The 15,123-nt window shown below is 41.3% G+C and overlaps 1 protein-coding gene across 1 annotated transcript in view; it reads left to right on the top strand.

The window, feature by feature from the left end:
- Pole (DNA polymerase epsilon, catalytic subunit) overlaps positions 1-15,123 on the top strand; it is a 52,867-nt gene that overhangs the window by 21,110 nt on the left and 16,634 nt on the right. Inside the window, exons 25-32 of the mRNA XM_048447477.3 lie at positions 228-423; positions 2,803-3,017; positions 7,339-7,441; positions 8,199-8,279; positions 8,368-8,490; positions 12,414-12,623; positions 12,816-13,022; positions 13,271-13,414. Of these exons, the coding sequence (XP_048303434.3) occupies positions 228-423; positions 2,803-3,017; positions 7,339-7,441; positions 8,199-8,279; positions 8,368-8,490; positions 12,414-12,623; positions 12,816-13,022; positions 13,271-13,414 (1,279 nt within the window). The remainder of the gene's footprint in view (positions 1-227; positions 424-2,802; positions 3,018-7,338; positions 7,442-8,198; positions 8,280-8,367; positions 8,491-12,413; positions 12,624-12,815; positions 13,023-13,270; positions 13,415-15,123) is intronic.

The following is a 15,123-nucleotide window of genomic DNA, read 5'->3' as shown; positions in this document are numbered from 1 at the left end:
TATTTACTCACTTTGGGGGTAAAATTCACATCCTGATCTATTCTGATTCTGTGAGCAATGGCTCTTTAATGCTTTCTGGTTTGCTAAAGCATCAACGTAAAAGTAGAGTCTGCTTTCTGCCTCAAAGATGACAAGAGGGTCAGGCAGTGAAAAAGGAAGGCAAAGGGGAGACAAAGCACCCAGCACCCTGAGTTTCATTTCTTTGTGTTGCTTCCCTTGCTTTTCAGATATGCTGTATTCAATGAAGATGGTTCCTTGGCTGAACTGAAAGGTTTTGAGGTGAAACGCCGAGGGGAGTTACAGCTGATTAAGATATTCCAGTCCTCGGTATTTGAGGCCTTCCTCAAGGGCAGCACACTGGAGGAAGTGTATGGCTCTGTGGCCAAGGTGGCTGACTACTGGCTAGATGTTCTCTATAGCAAGGTAAGGCTCCACCTGCCTCCCCAGCTGGCTCCAGGATGAGCCTCTTTCAGGAACCTAGGTCACTTTGATGAACTTTGGCTTCCTCGGCTCTGGTACCCTAAAATTTCCCAGCTTTGTAGAGTGACAGCATGATAATAAAAGAAATCATAAAGGAAAACTTACCAATTATTCAATCAATTTCTTTGATTTGAAGTCTTTGGTTTTTCTTGGAGACAGAGTTTTTCTGTGTAACAGCCTGACTGTCCTGAAACTCAATTTGTAGACCAGGCTAATCTCAAACTCAGAGATCTACCTGCCTCTCTGCTTCCCAAGTGCTGAGATTAAAGCATGTGCCACCACTACCCAGCATTTTTATTTGTTTTATGTGTGTTTTGCCTGTGTGCTTTGTGTGTGTTGTGTGTATGTCTAGTACCATCAGAGGGCAGAAGACTGCATCAGATCACCTCTAAGTGGAATAAGGCAGTAATAAATAGCTATGTAGGTTCTGGGAACTAAACCTGGGTCTCTGTAAGAGTTGCTCTTAATAAATATTGAACTGTCTCTCCAACTCTCTTTTTTAAAACTTTTTTTAAAAATTACATTTATTTACTATTTACTTGTGTGTATTTGTGTGTGTACACGTACATGTGTGGAAGTTAGAGGACAACTTATGGAAGTCATTTCTTTTTGTCTACCATATGAGTTCTGGGAATTGAACTTGCAAGCCTTAGATCTTGGTGGCAAGTACCTTTACCTGCTGAGGCCATTTTGCTGGCCCTGGTTTTTGTTTTTGTTTTTGTTTTTTGTTTTTCTAGGGTGAGGTAGTTACTCTGTAGATCAGGCTGGCCTTAAACTCAGAGATCTGCCCCTTGAGTGCTGTGATCACAGGCTCGCTCCAAGACTACCAGGCTTGACCCTTATTTTGAGAGAGAGAGAGAGAGAGAGAGAGAGAGAGAGAGAGAGAGAGAGAGAGAGAGAGAGAGAGAAGGTTTTGTAGGCTCTATTAATGTATGCATAATTTTGTTTTTGTGTTTTGAGATAAGAGTCTCATTGTGTAGCCCTGGCTGTCCTGGAATTTGGTATGTAGACTAGGTTGACCATTAATAGAGATTCACCTGCCTCTGCCTCCTGAGTGCTGCGATTAAAGGTGCACCCAGCTGCATACTTTTTTTCATGTTTCAAGACTTCTCTGTGTAATGGTCTTGGCATCTGCTTTGTAGACCAGGCTGGTCTCAAACTCACAGAGATTCACCTGCTGCTGCTGGGATTAAAGCCACCACTGCTTGGCTGCACACATCCTTTTTATAATTTATCCCCAGCATTACAAAAGAAGGAAAAGCAGGAATACAGGGTAGTGGTAATGTGCCTTTAGTTCTGCCTCAGAATATTTGACTATTTCTGTAATGTTTTATGTTATAGACAACTTCCACCTATTTGCACATTTCCATCTGTGAGGAAGTTTCAGAATCCCATTATTCCATATCTATGTCAATCCTTTTGGACAGATGTCACCTTATCTTCGTGTTGGGCATAATTATTCCCTATACTGTATGGCTTTGTTATTGCTCATACATATTTCTTGATAGTTTGTGTAAAACTTAAGAAAAAAGGTAGGGTTTTATGTGCCTTTTTTCATACTACATTTATTTTGAGGATGGGGGACACTTAAGTGCCACAGTGTGCATGAGGAAGTCAGAGGACAACTTGTAGGAGGTGGTTCTCATCTTACATCATGTGGATCCTGGAGGATCAAATTCAAGCTATCAGTGACTGGTGAACTGGCTTAATGGTGAAGAGGAACAGGGCTTAAGTCCTTGCATCCACTTGGCAGATAACAGTTGTCTGTAATTTCAGTTTCACGCGATCCAACACCCTGTTCTGGTCTTTATGGGACAAGACACACATGTGATACACAGGCATGCATTCAGACAAAACACCTATACACGATTCTAAATTCAAAAACTAAAGCTTAGGTTGCCAAACTTCGCAGTAGATACCCACTGAGCCATCTTGCCACTGTCCTATCCTACGCTTTTTTGTTTGTTTGTTTATGTATACAATATTCTGTCTGTGTGTATGCCTGAAAGCCAGAAGAGGGCACCAGACCTCATAACAGATGGTTGTGAGCTACCATGTGGTTGCTGAGAATTAAACTCAGGACCTTTGGAAGAGCAGGCAATGCTCTTAACCGCTGAGCCATCTCTCCAGCCCCCGCCCCCCCAATCCTACACTTTTAATGCAGTGCTAGGGCAGCATTCTTTTACTTATTTTTAATGACATTACTCTGCCCTTTGGAAAATCCAAAGCCTGCCTTCAGCTTTTCAGGGCAGAAATAAATACAATCCTAGAATCAAAGTGAGTATAACCTTTGTCTTTCTGGCATCTGCTGTTTCTCTCTAGGCTGCTAACATGCCTGATTCTGAATTGTTTGAGCTGATTTCTGAGAACCGTTCCATGTCTCGGAAGCTAGAAGATTATGGGGAGCAGAAATCTACATCCATCAGCACAGCAAAACGCCTAGCTGAGTTCTTGGGAGACCAGATGGTCAAGGATGCTGGACTAAGCTGTCGCTATATCATCTCCCGAAAGCCAGAGGGGTCTCCTGTCACTGAGAGGTAAAAATCCTCCTTAAAGAGTTGAACAGTTGAGTGCATGCCTGTAATCCCAGTACACAAAAAGCTAAGACCAGAAGATATGAAGTTCCAGGCCATCCTGGGCAACATAAAAAAACTGTGTCCTGAGGCATAGGGGGGGGTGAGAGCCAACATAAAGGTATACATTTGTAAGCCCAGTATTTCAAAAATTAAAACAAAGGGTTTGGTGTTAGCCTGGACTCTATAATAGTGAGTTTGAGACCAAGCTGGGCTACATAGTCATTCTCTATCTTTTTTTTTTTTTTTTTTAAAAAGCCAAGCCATTGGCTTTGCAAATCCACACCTGTCATGGAGCCTCTGGATCCTCATAATAATAGAACTTCCATAGGAAGAATGTGGGTCCTGTGGGTGTTGAAAGAAGGAAGACTACTGATAGTGAATGCCTTTAATCCCAGCACTCAAGCAGGAGGTAGAGACAGGTTAATCTCTGTGAGTTGTGTATTCAAGACTAGCCTGATCTACATAATGAGTTCCAGACCAACTAGTGCTACAGGTGTGACCCTGTCTCCGAAAGAAAAAGAAAAATTGGCCTCCATCTGTTGCTTATCAGTCATAGGAAGGCCTTTGTGGGGCCCTAGCGAGATCCTGGAAAGGGAATGGTGAATCTAGAGAACTTGGATTTGAAGGCAGTCAACTTCTCTTTCTTGGATATAGATATTGGTATCTTGGAAGGGCAGGGTCTGGGCTACTCATGCAAAGACAAGTTGATGCTAAGAGTAGGTCTGTGATGAGCCATGTAGATTAGTACCATGGCATACAAGAGGCTACTTTACTTGCCAGTAACACCAGCATATGTCAGTCACCTTCACAGATGAGGAGAGAACACCTTTTACCTCCTAGGATATATTAGATACAAGAGCAAGAGATTCCAGTAGATCAGCTTCTGTTTCCTACCAAGAGACTGCATTAAACAGAAAACCTGACTTCCTGTGGTGGGTGCACATGGGAGGCAGAGGCAGGAGGATCTCTGTGAGTTCGAGACCAGCCTGGTCTATAAGAGCTAGTTCCAGGACAGGCTCCAAAAGCTACAGAGAAACCCTGTCTCGAAAAACCAAAAAGGGGGTGGGGGGGTCATCACATTTGTATTACGGAACCTTAAATCCAGTGACCGCACAGGAATCTTAAGAACCACCGATAGAGGGCTGGAGAGATGGCTCAGAGGTTAAGAGAACTGACTGCTGTTCCGGAGGTCCTGGGTTCAATTCCCTGCAACCACATGATGACTCACACCCATCTGTAATGAGATCTGGTGCCCAGAACACTATATACATAATAGATAAATTTAAAAAAAAAGAACCACCGATAGAAGGATAAATTTATGGTTCCTTCAGAGGAACTGAAAGCCAGTGTGTCCTCTGCAGTGTCCCCATGGCCCTTCCTAATGTATCCCTGATTCTCATTGTATCTGGTATGCTTACCTAGAAACTAGGCAGCTTATGAGTCTATGACAAATGGAATGGGTAGACAAGACATGAGACTTCTCAACCTGTCAACAAGGGTTGAGACACTTACCCTCTTCCTACCTAGGAAACTGAGAGGGCATGTTTATAAGGAGGACTCACCAAGAATACCTACTGCCCCTTTGTGAGGAGATCACCACTCTACAAAAGTGACCAACCTCCGGTGAGACCACATAGGTTACAAATTCATCAGCATCAGTAATTGTCATCTCAGCACATTGAATGTTGGGTGGTTTATTACCTGCCTTCCTAGATAGTCCTGTAGAGAAGGAAAATAGCAAATATCTTTGTAAGAAAAATTGCCAGTATTGAGACAAGAAGAAACAATAAAGCCAGTTTGACAGACTCCTAAAGAGAATAAAATAACAGAAATCATGACAATGCTGACTTTAACAACATCTCCTGAGTTAAAAAGAATGCTGATACCAGTTGTTGGTGAACAGATAGACTGGCACTTAACCAGGTGTCTGGGAGTATGATACCTGGAGGGTCTAGGAGTAGAGGGTATCTAGCACTTCTATTTTGTGTATGTAAAAAAGAGAGGGCATGTGTGTGTCACAGTGCACATGTACAAGTCAAGATGTAGGAGTCTGTTCTACTGTGTGAGTCCTAGTTATTGAACATAGGTTGTCTCATTTGGCAGTAAACATCTTTATTTGCTGAGCATTCTTGTTAGTCAGTCCTTGTTTGTTTTCTGTTTGTTTCTCTGTGTAGCCTTGGCTGTCCTCGAACTCCCTCTGTAGACTAGGTTGACCTTGAGCTCAGGGAACCACCTACCTATGCCTCACAAGTGCTAAGATTAAAGATGTTGTATGCCACCACTGCCCGGCCTCTTGTTTATAATTGTACTTGTTTTAGTTGTACTTACTTAGTATGAACAAAGCCCTGGATTCAGTCTCCACTGAAAAGAGAGATGAAGACGTCCTATGTAGGAGTTGAAAGGGTTGAACTATAGCACAGGCAACTAAGCACTAAGCTCTAAGGAGTTTCAGACAGAATTTTGCCAAGACTACCATGTAGGAGCTGGGTTTGGTAATCCACACCTGTCATCCTAACATGTAGGAGGCTGAGACAGGCCCACCTGGACTACATAGCAAGTTCCAGGCCAGTTTAGATCACATCAGGAGACCTTGCCTCAAAAATAATACCAATAATAATGATGATGATGATAGCCCTGCCACCTAGCTTTCTTTACTTGTAGCTACATCAAAAAAGACATGCACAAAAGTAATAAGTATCTTAATAAGGGTTGTGTTGACTTCTGTGTGATGAGGGGACAGGATGAAACTGCATACGGTGTCCAGTGTTTCTCTTTCTTCTCTCTCACAGGAAATGACATTTTAGAGTATTACAGCTGACAAAGTTGAGTGCATGTATGAGTATTTGCTGTTTTATGTTTGTAATAATTCACAAACAGTTAAAAGCATTTTGTTTTGTGGCAACTGAAACTTGATAGCTGCTTTATTGGTAATGTGAAAACCAACTCATTCCTTAGAAAAGCATTCCATTTCCTATGTATTTTACCCAGTGAACATGTTTTAGTGAACATGTCTGCTTGTTCGCATGTAAGAATAGTTGTAAACAGCTCTGAATAGTGGCTGCACACTAGAAACAGAACAAACAGCAGCAGAGAATAATGTTCAACTTCAGCCATTTCCTTTTTTTTTTTTTTTTCTTTTCAAGAGAAGGATTTCTCTGTGTAGCAGCCCTAGCTGTCCTGAAACTCGCTTTGTAAACCAGGCTGGCCTTGAACTCACAGAGATCTGCCTGTCTTTGTCTCCCCCAAGTGCTAGGATTTAAAGGTGTGCACAACCACCACCACCCAGCTTTCAGCCCTTTTCTTACTCAATTATTTGTACTAAATAGGTGATTTCATTGTGACATGTAACATATAACATACTTTGATCATATTAACTTGTCATTGCCCTCTTTTGTCCCTGTTTTAGTTAATTTTATATAGTTGTGATAAGAACCATAACCAAGGTAACTTAAAAAAAATGTTTAATTTGAGTTTACTATTTGAGAGAGTTAGAGTCCATGATGACAGAGCAAAGGGATGGCAACAGAAATAGCTGATACCTTATATCTTGATCCCCTAGTAAGAGCAGAGAGAGTGATAACTGGGAATGGAGATTATCAAAGCCCATCCCCATCAAAACCACGCCTCTTCATCTTTTCCAGACGGTTACAACTGGGAACCAAGTATTCAAATATGAATCTATAGAGGCCATTCTCATTCAAACCACCACAATCCCCCCCCCACTTTTGTTCCTTTTCCCAAATAGGCTCCTTTGTACTTTAATGTCTTTTTAAAATCTAGATGCTACATGTTGAACAAAACATGCAGTATCTGTCTTTCTGTATTGTTTCTCTTAACATAATGTTTCGTCCCATCTATTTTCCTGTAAAGGACATCATTTCATTTTTCTTTATGACTGAGTAAAACACTTAATAAAATAAGAATATAGTTAACTCTATCATGCCTCTACATCATATAGTATGTATGCCTCTGCGATATTTTCTTTATCCGTTCATGTGTTTCTCTTCCTCTTCTCCTTATACTTTGTTCTGTTTTACATTTCTCAGGATGAAACCAAGTCCTACATAGGATAAGCAAGTAGTCAACCAGTAAGCTACTTCCCTAGCTCCTAACCTTAGTGTTTTAATATGATAAAGTATTACTTAATCCTTCATTGTTATAAACATCACATACAAGCTATAAATGTGTACAGAATTTTTATCCTGTGTACATTTGATAAGAGTTATAGCAGGATTTGCATTGTTTATGATTAGATATGTTTATGTTTGTTTCCCTGACTTAGGGCCATTCCTCTTGCCATTTTCCAAGCAGAGCCTACAGTGAGGAAACATTTTCTCCGGAAATGGCTAAAGAGTTCATCACTTCAAGACTTTGATATTCGCACAGTGAGTGCCAATTATTTTTATTAGTGGGGAGGTACACATGTGGAAATCAGAGGATAACTTAACAGGAATTGATTCTCTTTCATCATGTGGGTGCCAGAAATCTAAGTTCATGAGACAAGTGTCTATGTCTGCTGAGTCGTATTGACACATTTTTGTACTCTTAAAAGTTTAGAAAAAAGCTCATCAGAGCAGAATGTACCTGACTTGTATCAATTAGACTCAATTAGAGCTTTACTTAGGATATCCTCTTTTCTGACATATGATAGGTAGGGAAACAGAGTATTCAGAGCAGTGATTCTCAACTTGTGGGTCAAGATCACTTGAGAGGGTCAAATGACCCTTTCATGTGGGTCTCCTGAGATCATTGGAAAATACAAATGTTTACTTTATGATTCATAACAGTAGCAGAATTACAGTTACAAAGCAGCAATGAAAATAATTTCATGCTTGGAGATCACCACAACATGAGGAATTATATTAAAGGGTCACAACAGGAAGATTGAGAACCACTGGGCTAGAGCATCAGGAAGCTAATGCTAGAGACTCCCTTAAACTGCTCTCAGATGGAATAAAACTGAGGTACTATCTTAACCATCCACTATTTCATGATCCTATAGTCTCATTAAACTCGCTGCCAAGTTTCTACCTCTAAAATAAGCGTGGAGTTTCTAGAAGATGAAGTGAGACACACACATTTAGTAATTCTTGGCATAAAACAATGTCGAAAATTGCTACTTCTCATGTTTTGTGCATGTAGATTCTGGACTGGGACTACTACATAGAGCGGCTAGGGAGTGCCATCCAGAAAATCATCACCATTCCTGCAGCCCTCCAGCAGGTGAGACAAAAGCCAGGGATCCCACCCCACACCTAGTCACCAGTAGACCCACATGAGACTCCTTCCTGGTTGTATCATCCTTATGCAGGTGAAGAACCCAGTTCCACGTGTCAAACACCCAGACTGGCTGCATAAAAAACTGCTAGAAAAGAATGATGTCTACAAGCAAAAGAAGATCAGTGAACTGTTTGTCCTTGAAGGAAAGAGACAGGTAACACACAGGACACAGTGTACCAATGTCTGCAAGCTGCTATGCATAAATTTTCCTTGTTTTGTTTTTGAGACAGAGTCTCTCTGTGGTCCTAAAACTTCCTATATAGGAGAGGCTAGCCTTGAACTCACAGAGATCCTGCCCCTGTCTGGCCCATAATTTCCCAAATACCACCTCTAAAGAAACTTTATCCCTAAAAGTGTGCATTGTGGTACTTTACTCACTAGTGCCCTCCAGTGTCATTTTATATAACAGGAAGCAGATTGTGAGTCATCAGGTGTGTATGAAGAACTCATATGTAAATGATAAGGAATGCAAATTAGACCTAAACTGGATTACTACTGTAGACTTCAGTTTTCTCAATCAAAATGAAATTTCCTGGAGAGACTGAAGACTGCACAATAAAAGTATGAGTAAGAAGTTGGAAATACTCATGCTCATCTGATAAGAACCCTTCCTGCTTCTCCCAGGATGCAAGTTCTGTTCACAGGACTCATATCTGGTGGTGGCTTACACCTGCCTCAAACTCTAGCTCCAGGGAATCCAGCACCCTTTTCTGGCTTCTGCAGACCCCTATACACAAATGGCATACATTTACACAGACATACACAGAAAAATAAAATTTTTTTTTAAAAAAGTATAGCTAAAATTAGAAATGGGAAAAAAAAAATTTTTTAAGTTTTTCGAGACCGGCTTTCTCTGTGTAGCTCTGGCTGTCCTAAAACTCACTCTGTAGACCAGGATGGCCTTGAACTCACAAAGATCTGCCTACCTCTGCCTCCTGAGTGCTAAGATTAAAGACATGTACCACTACCACCTGGTGGAAAAAGAATTTTTAAAACAATTTTATGTGTATGGTATTTTTGTCTGCATATATGACTGTGAGATACTAGGCATATGCCTAATGCCACGGAGGTAAGAAGAAGGTGTTGGATTCCCTGAAACTGGAGTTAATACATGATTGTAAGCCAACCTGGTAATTGAACCCTCTAGAAAAGCAGTCAGTGCTCTTAACTGCTGAGCCATCAGCCCAGGAAAGATTTCATGGGTTGAAAATTAGAAGTGTAGCTAGTTGTGATGTCTTATAGACCTATAGTCCTAGGAGCTGGGAGGCAGAGACAGGAAATGAATTCAAGACCAGGCTGGAATACAGCATGATACACTCTATCTCAAAACAAAAGCAAAAGTGAGTTATAAGTCAGAATGTTATAGAAATTCAATAATAAACAAATCTTGAAATAGATTTTTGTTGGGGGGGGGCAGGATTTCTCTATTATAGCCCTGACTGTCCTGGAGCTCCCATTGTAGACCAGATTGGCCTCAGACTCAGAGATCTGCCTGCTTCTGCCTCTTGAGTGCTAGGATTAAAGTCATATACCACCATTCTGGTTTATATTACTTTTTTAGGCAAGGCCTTAGACCAGGCTGATCTTTAACCCTCTGTGTAACAGAGGCTGGCCTTAAGCTCCCAGTCCTCTTACCCCAACTTCCTGAGAGCTGAAATTACAAGCATGTATCTACATGCCCAGTTTAGATTTTAAAGCTTCAACAGTGTGACATTTGCAAAAGCTGTACCTTAAAAGTATATATACTAACCAAATGTTTGCGAAAAGAAGCTGATCTAGGTCTGGGAGATAGCTCAGCATGAGAGTGTTTATCTGTTTTGCACGAGGTCTTGCATTCAATCCCCAATACACAAGTACACGCGCACACACACACACACAAATACACACACGTTTTTAAAAAGAAAGAAAACTCAGCCAGATGTAATGGTTTATGTTTTTCATTCCAACACTTAGAAGTCAGAGGATCTCTGAGTTTGGGGTCAGCTTGGTAATTCAGGCCAGTGAGGGCTCCATAGTGAGATCATGTTCTTGCTCAGGAATTAGGGGCGTATGACATCTTATGTTCAGTAATTAGGGGCTAGAGAGATGCCTCAACATGTAAGAGTATTGGCTGCTTGCTTACATTGTATACATTAGTGATTAACTCCAGGATACCAATAGTGCTTTGGTGTTGAATTAAGGAAAGAAATAAAAGCACTTCCCCTTGGAGTCATTTAACTACGAACTAGTTCATATTTGAATTCTCTACTTCATACTCCCTGTTGTTTGAGTCTGAATCTATGCCAGCTTAAAGTCTGTCATATGAATTTGTCCCTTTTGTCTGGCTCTCTTTGTGTATGTCTGTTTCTGTCTGTTCGTCTGCTTGAATGGTATCTGTCTCTGTGTATCTATCCCTAGCAAAAGGGCTTTTTGCTGTATTTATTGAACAGAGTAGAAAGCATCACATGGGGAAGGAATGACTTCAGAGAAATCTTTAACAGTTTTACAAGACTAACTAACCCAGATAACAAACATCGTTGTTTTTCAGCCAGTATCCATAAATGGATGCTTTCAGCCTTTGTGGTAGATTTTAGGAAGTTGCTTACACTTCTGTATTTGCTGCTTTCAGCAAATGATACATGTGCATTATCTGGGTCAGGGAAATGGAAGAAGAGTACCTGATTTAAGATTATAGCTATGCATTAGCTTACGTTATAAAAGTTGGTTACATGGGAAATTCAAGGCAATTAATTGTTACATTGTTCTCTTTTTTAATATTTATTTATTTATTTATTATACAATATTCTGTCTGCATGTATGCCTGCAGACCAGAAGAGGGCACCAGACCTCATTACAGATGGTTGTGAGCCACCATGTGGTTGCTGGGAATTAAACTCAGGACCTTTGGAAGAGCAGGCAATGCTCTTAACCGCTGAGCCATCTCTTTAGCCCCCTACATTGTTCTCTTAAAAGCATGATCAACAGTTTGAGTACACAGTAGGCTTGCAGTCTTGTTCTAATTAGTCTTAAGGTATATTACTAATTTTGGCTGTGAAGTCCAGCAAAAGTTCTGGTCTTTTAAAATATAAGGTATTTTCACAGTACTATATTGCCTCAGCTGCTCTTCCAGGGGATCTGGTTCAAATTCCAACATTCACATGGCAGCTCACAACCATCCGTAACTCAATTCTAAGTGATCCAACACCTGGCCTCCATAGGCACCAACCAGGTACACATGTAGTACAGACATGCATGCAGACAAAATACTAATGAAATAATAATAATTATAAATAATAAGTTTTTAATTTAAAAATAATAATATTTTAAGAATGCTAAGCTGATTTTGGTGTTGCAGACCTCTAATTACAGCTACTGGGGAAGCTGAGACATAAAGATCCTGAGTTCAAAGCCTACTTAGGCTACAGCGTACCATCCTATGAAAAAATGAAAAAAACCACTAAAACAATTTTGGCACGTCAGTGGTGGTGCATGCCTTAATCCCACCACTCAGGAGGCAGAGGTAGGCGGATCTCTGAGTTTAAGGCCAGCATGGTCTTAAAAAGCTAGTTCAGGATAGGCTCCAAAGCTACAGAGAAACCCTGTCTCGAAAACACACACACACACACACACACACACACACAATTCTGTCTTGGGAAACACTCAATTTGTGTAAGTGCCCTCTTCTTTTCTCCCTTAATACTTATGCTTAAATTAACTATGCTAAAACCTCAGTTTTAACTCAAAACAACCATGTAAAAAATTTAAGGACTCACCAATATACACATCTTTTTGAAAGAATTACCATTCTCTGATAAACAGTTGGGAAACTTAAAACAAAGCTTCCTTTGGAAAATTAAGACAAATAATCTAATTTCAGTGCTTCTAGACAAGGACAGGCAAATCTTTAGAGGTTCTAGACCTGCTTGGTCTACATAGAGAGTTTCAGACTAGCTGGTACTACATGGTGAGACCCCCTTTTCATGAAACTTATGTTAGTCTGTTAATAGCCAATTTCAGCAGATGTGTTTGAATTATGTGAATTCTGTGATTTACCAGATTAAGATTCTGAATTAATAAATCTTGGTTGTGTGTTCCCAGATTGTGATGGCTCAGGCTTCAGAAAGCAATCTGAGTGTCTGCACTCCAGACATCGAGGACCTTGGACTCACAAAACCATACCACTGTGCAATCCCAGTTGCTGCTAAGAGGAAGCGAGTCTGGGAAAGCCAAGAGGAATCTCAGGATATTGCACTAACTGTGCCCTGGCAAGAGGTCTTGGGGCAGCCTCCCTCCCTCGGAACCACCCAAGTAAGAAGCAAGGAAGCCAGAAAGGACGTGGGGAAAGTTGCCATGCTACTTTGTCTCCTAAAGGGCTAAGGCAAATCCTGTCCGTGGAACAAGTTGCAGAAATGCCTGAGTGTTAGCATTTGAATTTCCTGAAATTTGAAAGGTGTTGGTGGACAACATGTGTTAGCAATCTTCCATTACTATCTGTTCCAGGAAGAGTGGTTGGTCTGGCTCCGGTTCCACAAGAAAAAGTGGCAGCTGCAGGCCCAACAGCGCCTGGCCCGCAGAAAGAAACAACGTCTAGAGTCAACAGATGTGCCGAGGCTTGGGGCTATCCGAGAGGGACCTGCCACGGGTCTGGGAAACTTTTTGCGACGAACTGCCCGCAGCATTCTGGACCTTCCTTGGCAAATTGTACAGGTGTGGGCCGTCACTCATAGGAGTGGCAAGATGTTGAGAGCAACCCTTCAAGAGCTCAAAGGAGGGAGCATGCAGCCAGTCCTGCAATATAGGATGAAAGATAAGAAAGGCCTTCAACTTCCTGCCTATTCCTATCACAGGGGTCCTGTACCTAGGAGGGTGTGGGTGAGGGTGGAGGCTCCTTGGGAGATAACCTGTTCACAGGTGTCAGTATCTTATGTGATTATGTATTCTGTATTTCCTCTCAGATCAGTGAAACCAACCAAGCCGGTCTCTTCAGGCTATGGGCCATCATCGGCAGTGACTTGCACTGCATCAAGCTGAGCATCTCTCGAGTATTCTATGTGAACCAGCGGGTAGCCAAAACAGAGGAAGGGCCTTCATATCGCAAGGTAGGGAGACCCCTGGTATTGCTGGTCACCTCTAAGGTGACATGATGGAAGCCACACAAAGAATTGGTTAGGAGCATGGACTTTACAGACCCAAGAGCTGGTGAGCCATGTAGCCTTGTCTCCATCTCCTAAGTACTTTATTGATACTGGAATCTTGTAAAGAGTTACTCGAAACCATGTCTGTGCATGTTCAGGAACGGGGACTGCTGCTATCCATCAACCTGATGAGCAGGGGAGGATTGGATAGAGATTGCAAATAGTTTTTATAAGTATTGTTGTAGTTACCAGCATTATTGGGATATAAGTTCGTCTGCCATATAGCCTATTCATTGGAATAATATAATTCACTGGTTTTTAGTGAATTTGTGGTAATGACTATAGTCAAAATTTCAGTCTTCATTACCTCCAAAAGAAGCCTGTACTTCTCAAATGCTCTGTCCTTCCCTGCAGTCCCAGGCAACCAACCACTAGCCCACTTTCTGCTAATTCACGTCTCAGAAATATAATCACACTTCAGGTTCTTTGCAAAGATTCTTGGAAGATTTTGAGGAAGCTCTCTTAATGTGACATCCTAGTTGAAATGTCCCACTTGACTCAGTATGTTAACTCAGTCCAAAGCTGGTTTATGATGCTGTCTGCTCACAGTTGAGCATTAACTATATACAAGGAACACATAAATGAGGTACATAATTGTAGGTGGAAAATGTGAGACCTGATTTCAGCCCATTGACTTGGTGGAATGCGAACCTAAAAAGTAGGCAGGGACTGGGCGGTAGTGGCACATGCCTTTAGTCCCAGCACTCCAGGAAGCAGAGGTGGGTGGATCTCTATGAGTTTGAGGCCAGCCTGGTCTACAGAGCAAACTCCAGGACAGACTCCAAGGCTTCAAAGAAACCCTGTCCAATAAATAAATAAATCGAAAAGAAAGAAAGAAATTAAAGTGGGCAGGGTTTATCAGGATAATAGACACAGGAGATTAATGGGTTTCCATACATGTAGAGCTGTGTATGGTGATTGTGTGGGGGAGTTTCTGTGATACGGAACTTTGCCTTTGTGGTTATCTGCTCCCCTCTGGAGTTCCTCAGTGTTTTACTGTGCATAGGTATTTAGTGATGACTGTCACCTCATGGGGCTTTCAGGATAGAGGTTCTCTACCCTGCCCTTTCTGTGTAAAAACCTGGTATATCAGTTAGAATTGTTTTCAGGATGGAAGTATTCATTGTTTGAGACAGGCTGGCCTTGAGTTTGCTATAAAACTTAAGTTGGCCTTCAATTCGTGATCCTCCTGCCTCTATCTGCCAAATGCTTATAGGCCCCTGTTACTTACTTAGCTCATGAACTATGTTTTTGTTGATGCTAGAGATCAAACCTAGGGTGAATTGCTAGGCCCACACTCTATTCCCCCTACCTACCCAACTCCAAGCACAGAGGTAAACTAGTTTTTTCCTTAAAATGTTTACTATTTTGCCTTTAAATTATATTGTTTCCAGAGTAAGTAGATTTTTTTTTCTTTTCTTTTTAATGATTTAAAAGTTTTCCAGGGCTAAAGAGATGGCTCAGTGATTAAAAGCAATGGCTGCTCTTCAGAGGACCTTGGTTCACTTCCTAGCACCCATATGGCAGCTCACAACTGTCTGTAATTCCAGTTAGAGAGGATCTTTCACCCTCACACAGTCATACATGTAGTCAAAACACCAATACATATAAAA

The sequence above is a fragment of the Myodes glareolus genome, chromosome 2 (genome assembly GCF_982192425.1).
Source record: "Myodes glareolus chromosome 2, mMyoGla1.1, whole genome shotgun sequence".
Taxonomy (NCBI): Eukaryota; Metazoa; Chordata; class Mammalia; order Rodentia; family Cricetidae; genus Myodes; species Myodes glareolus.
Note: the sequence above shows the minus strand (reverse complement) of the source record. Positions and strands in the feature narration are given on the sequence as shown.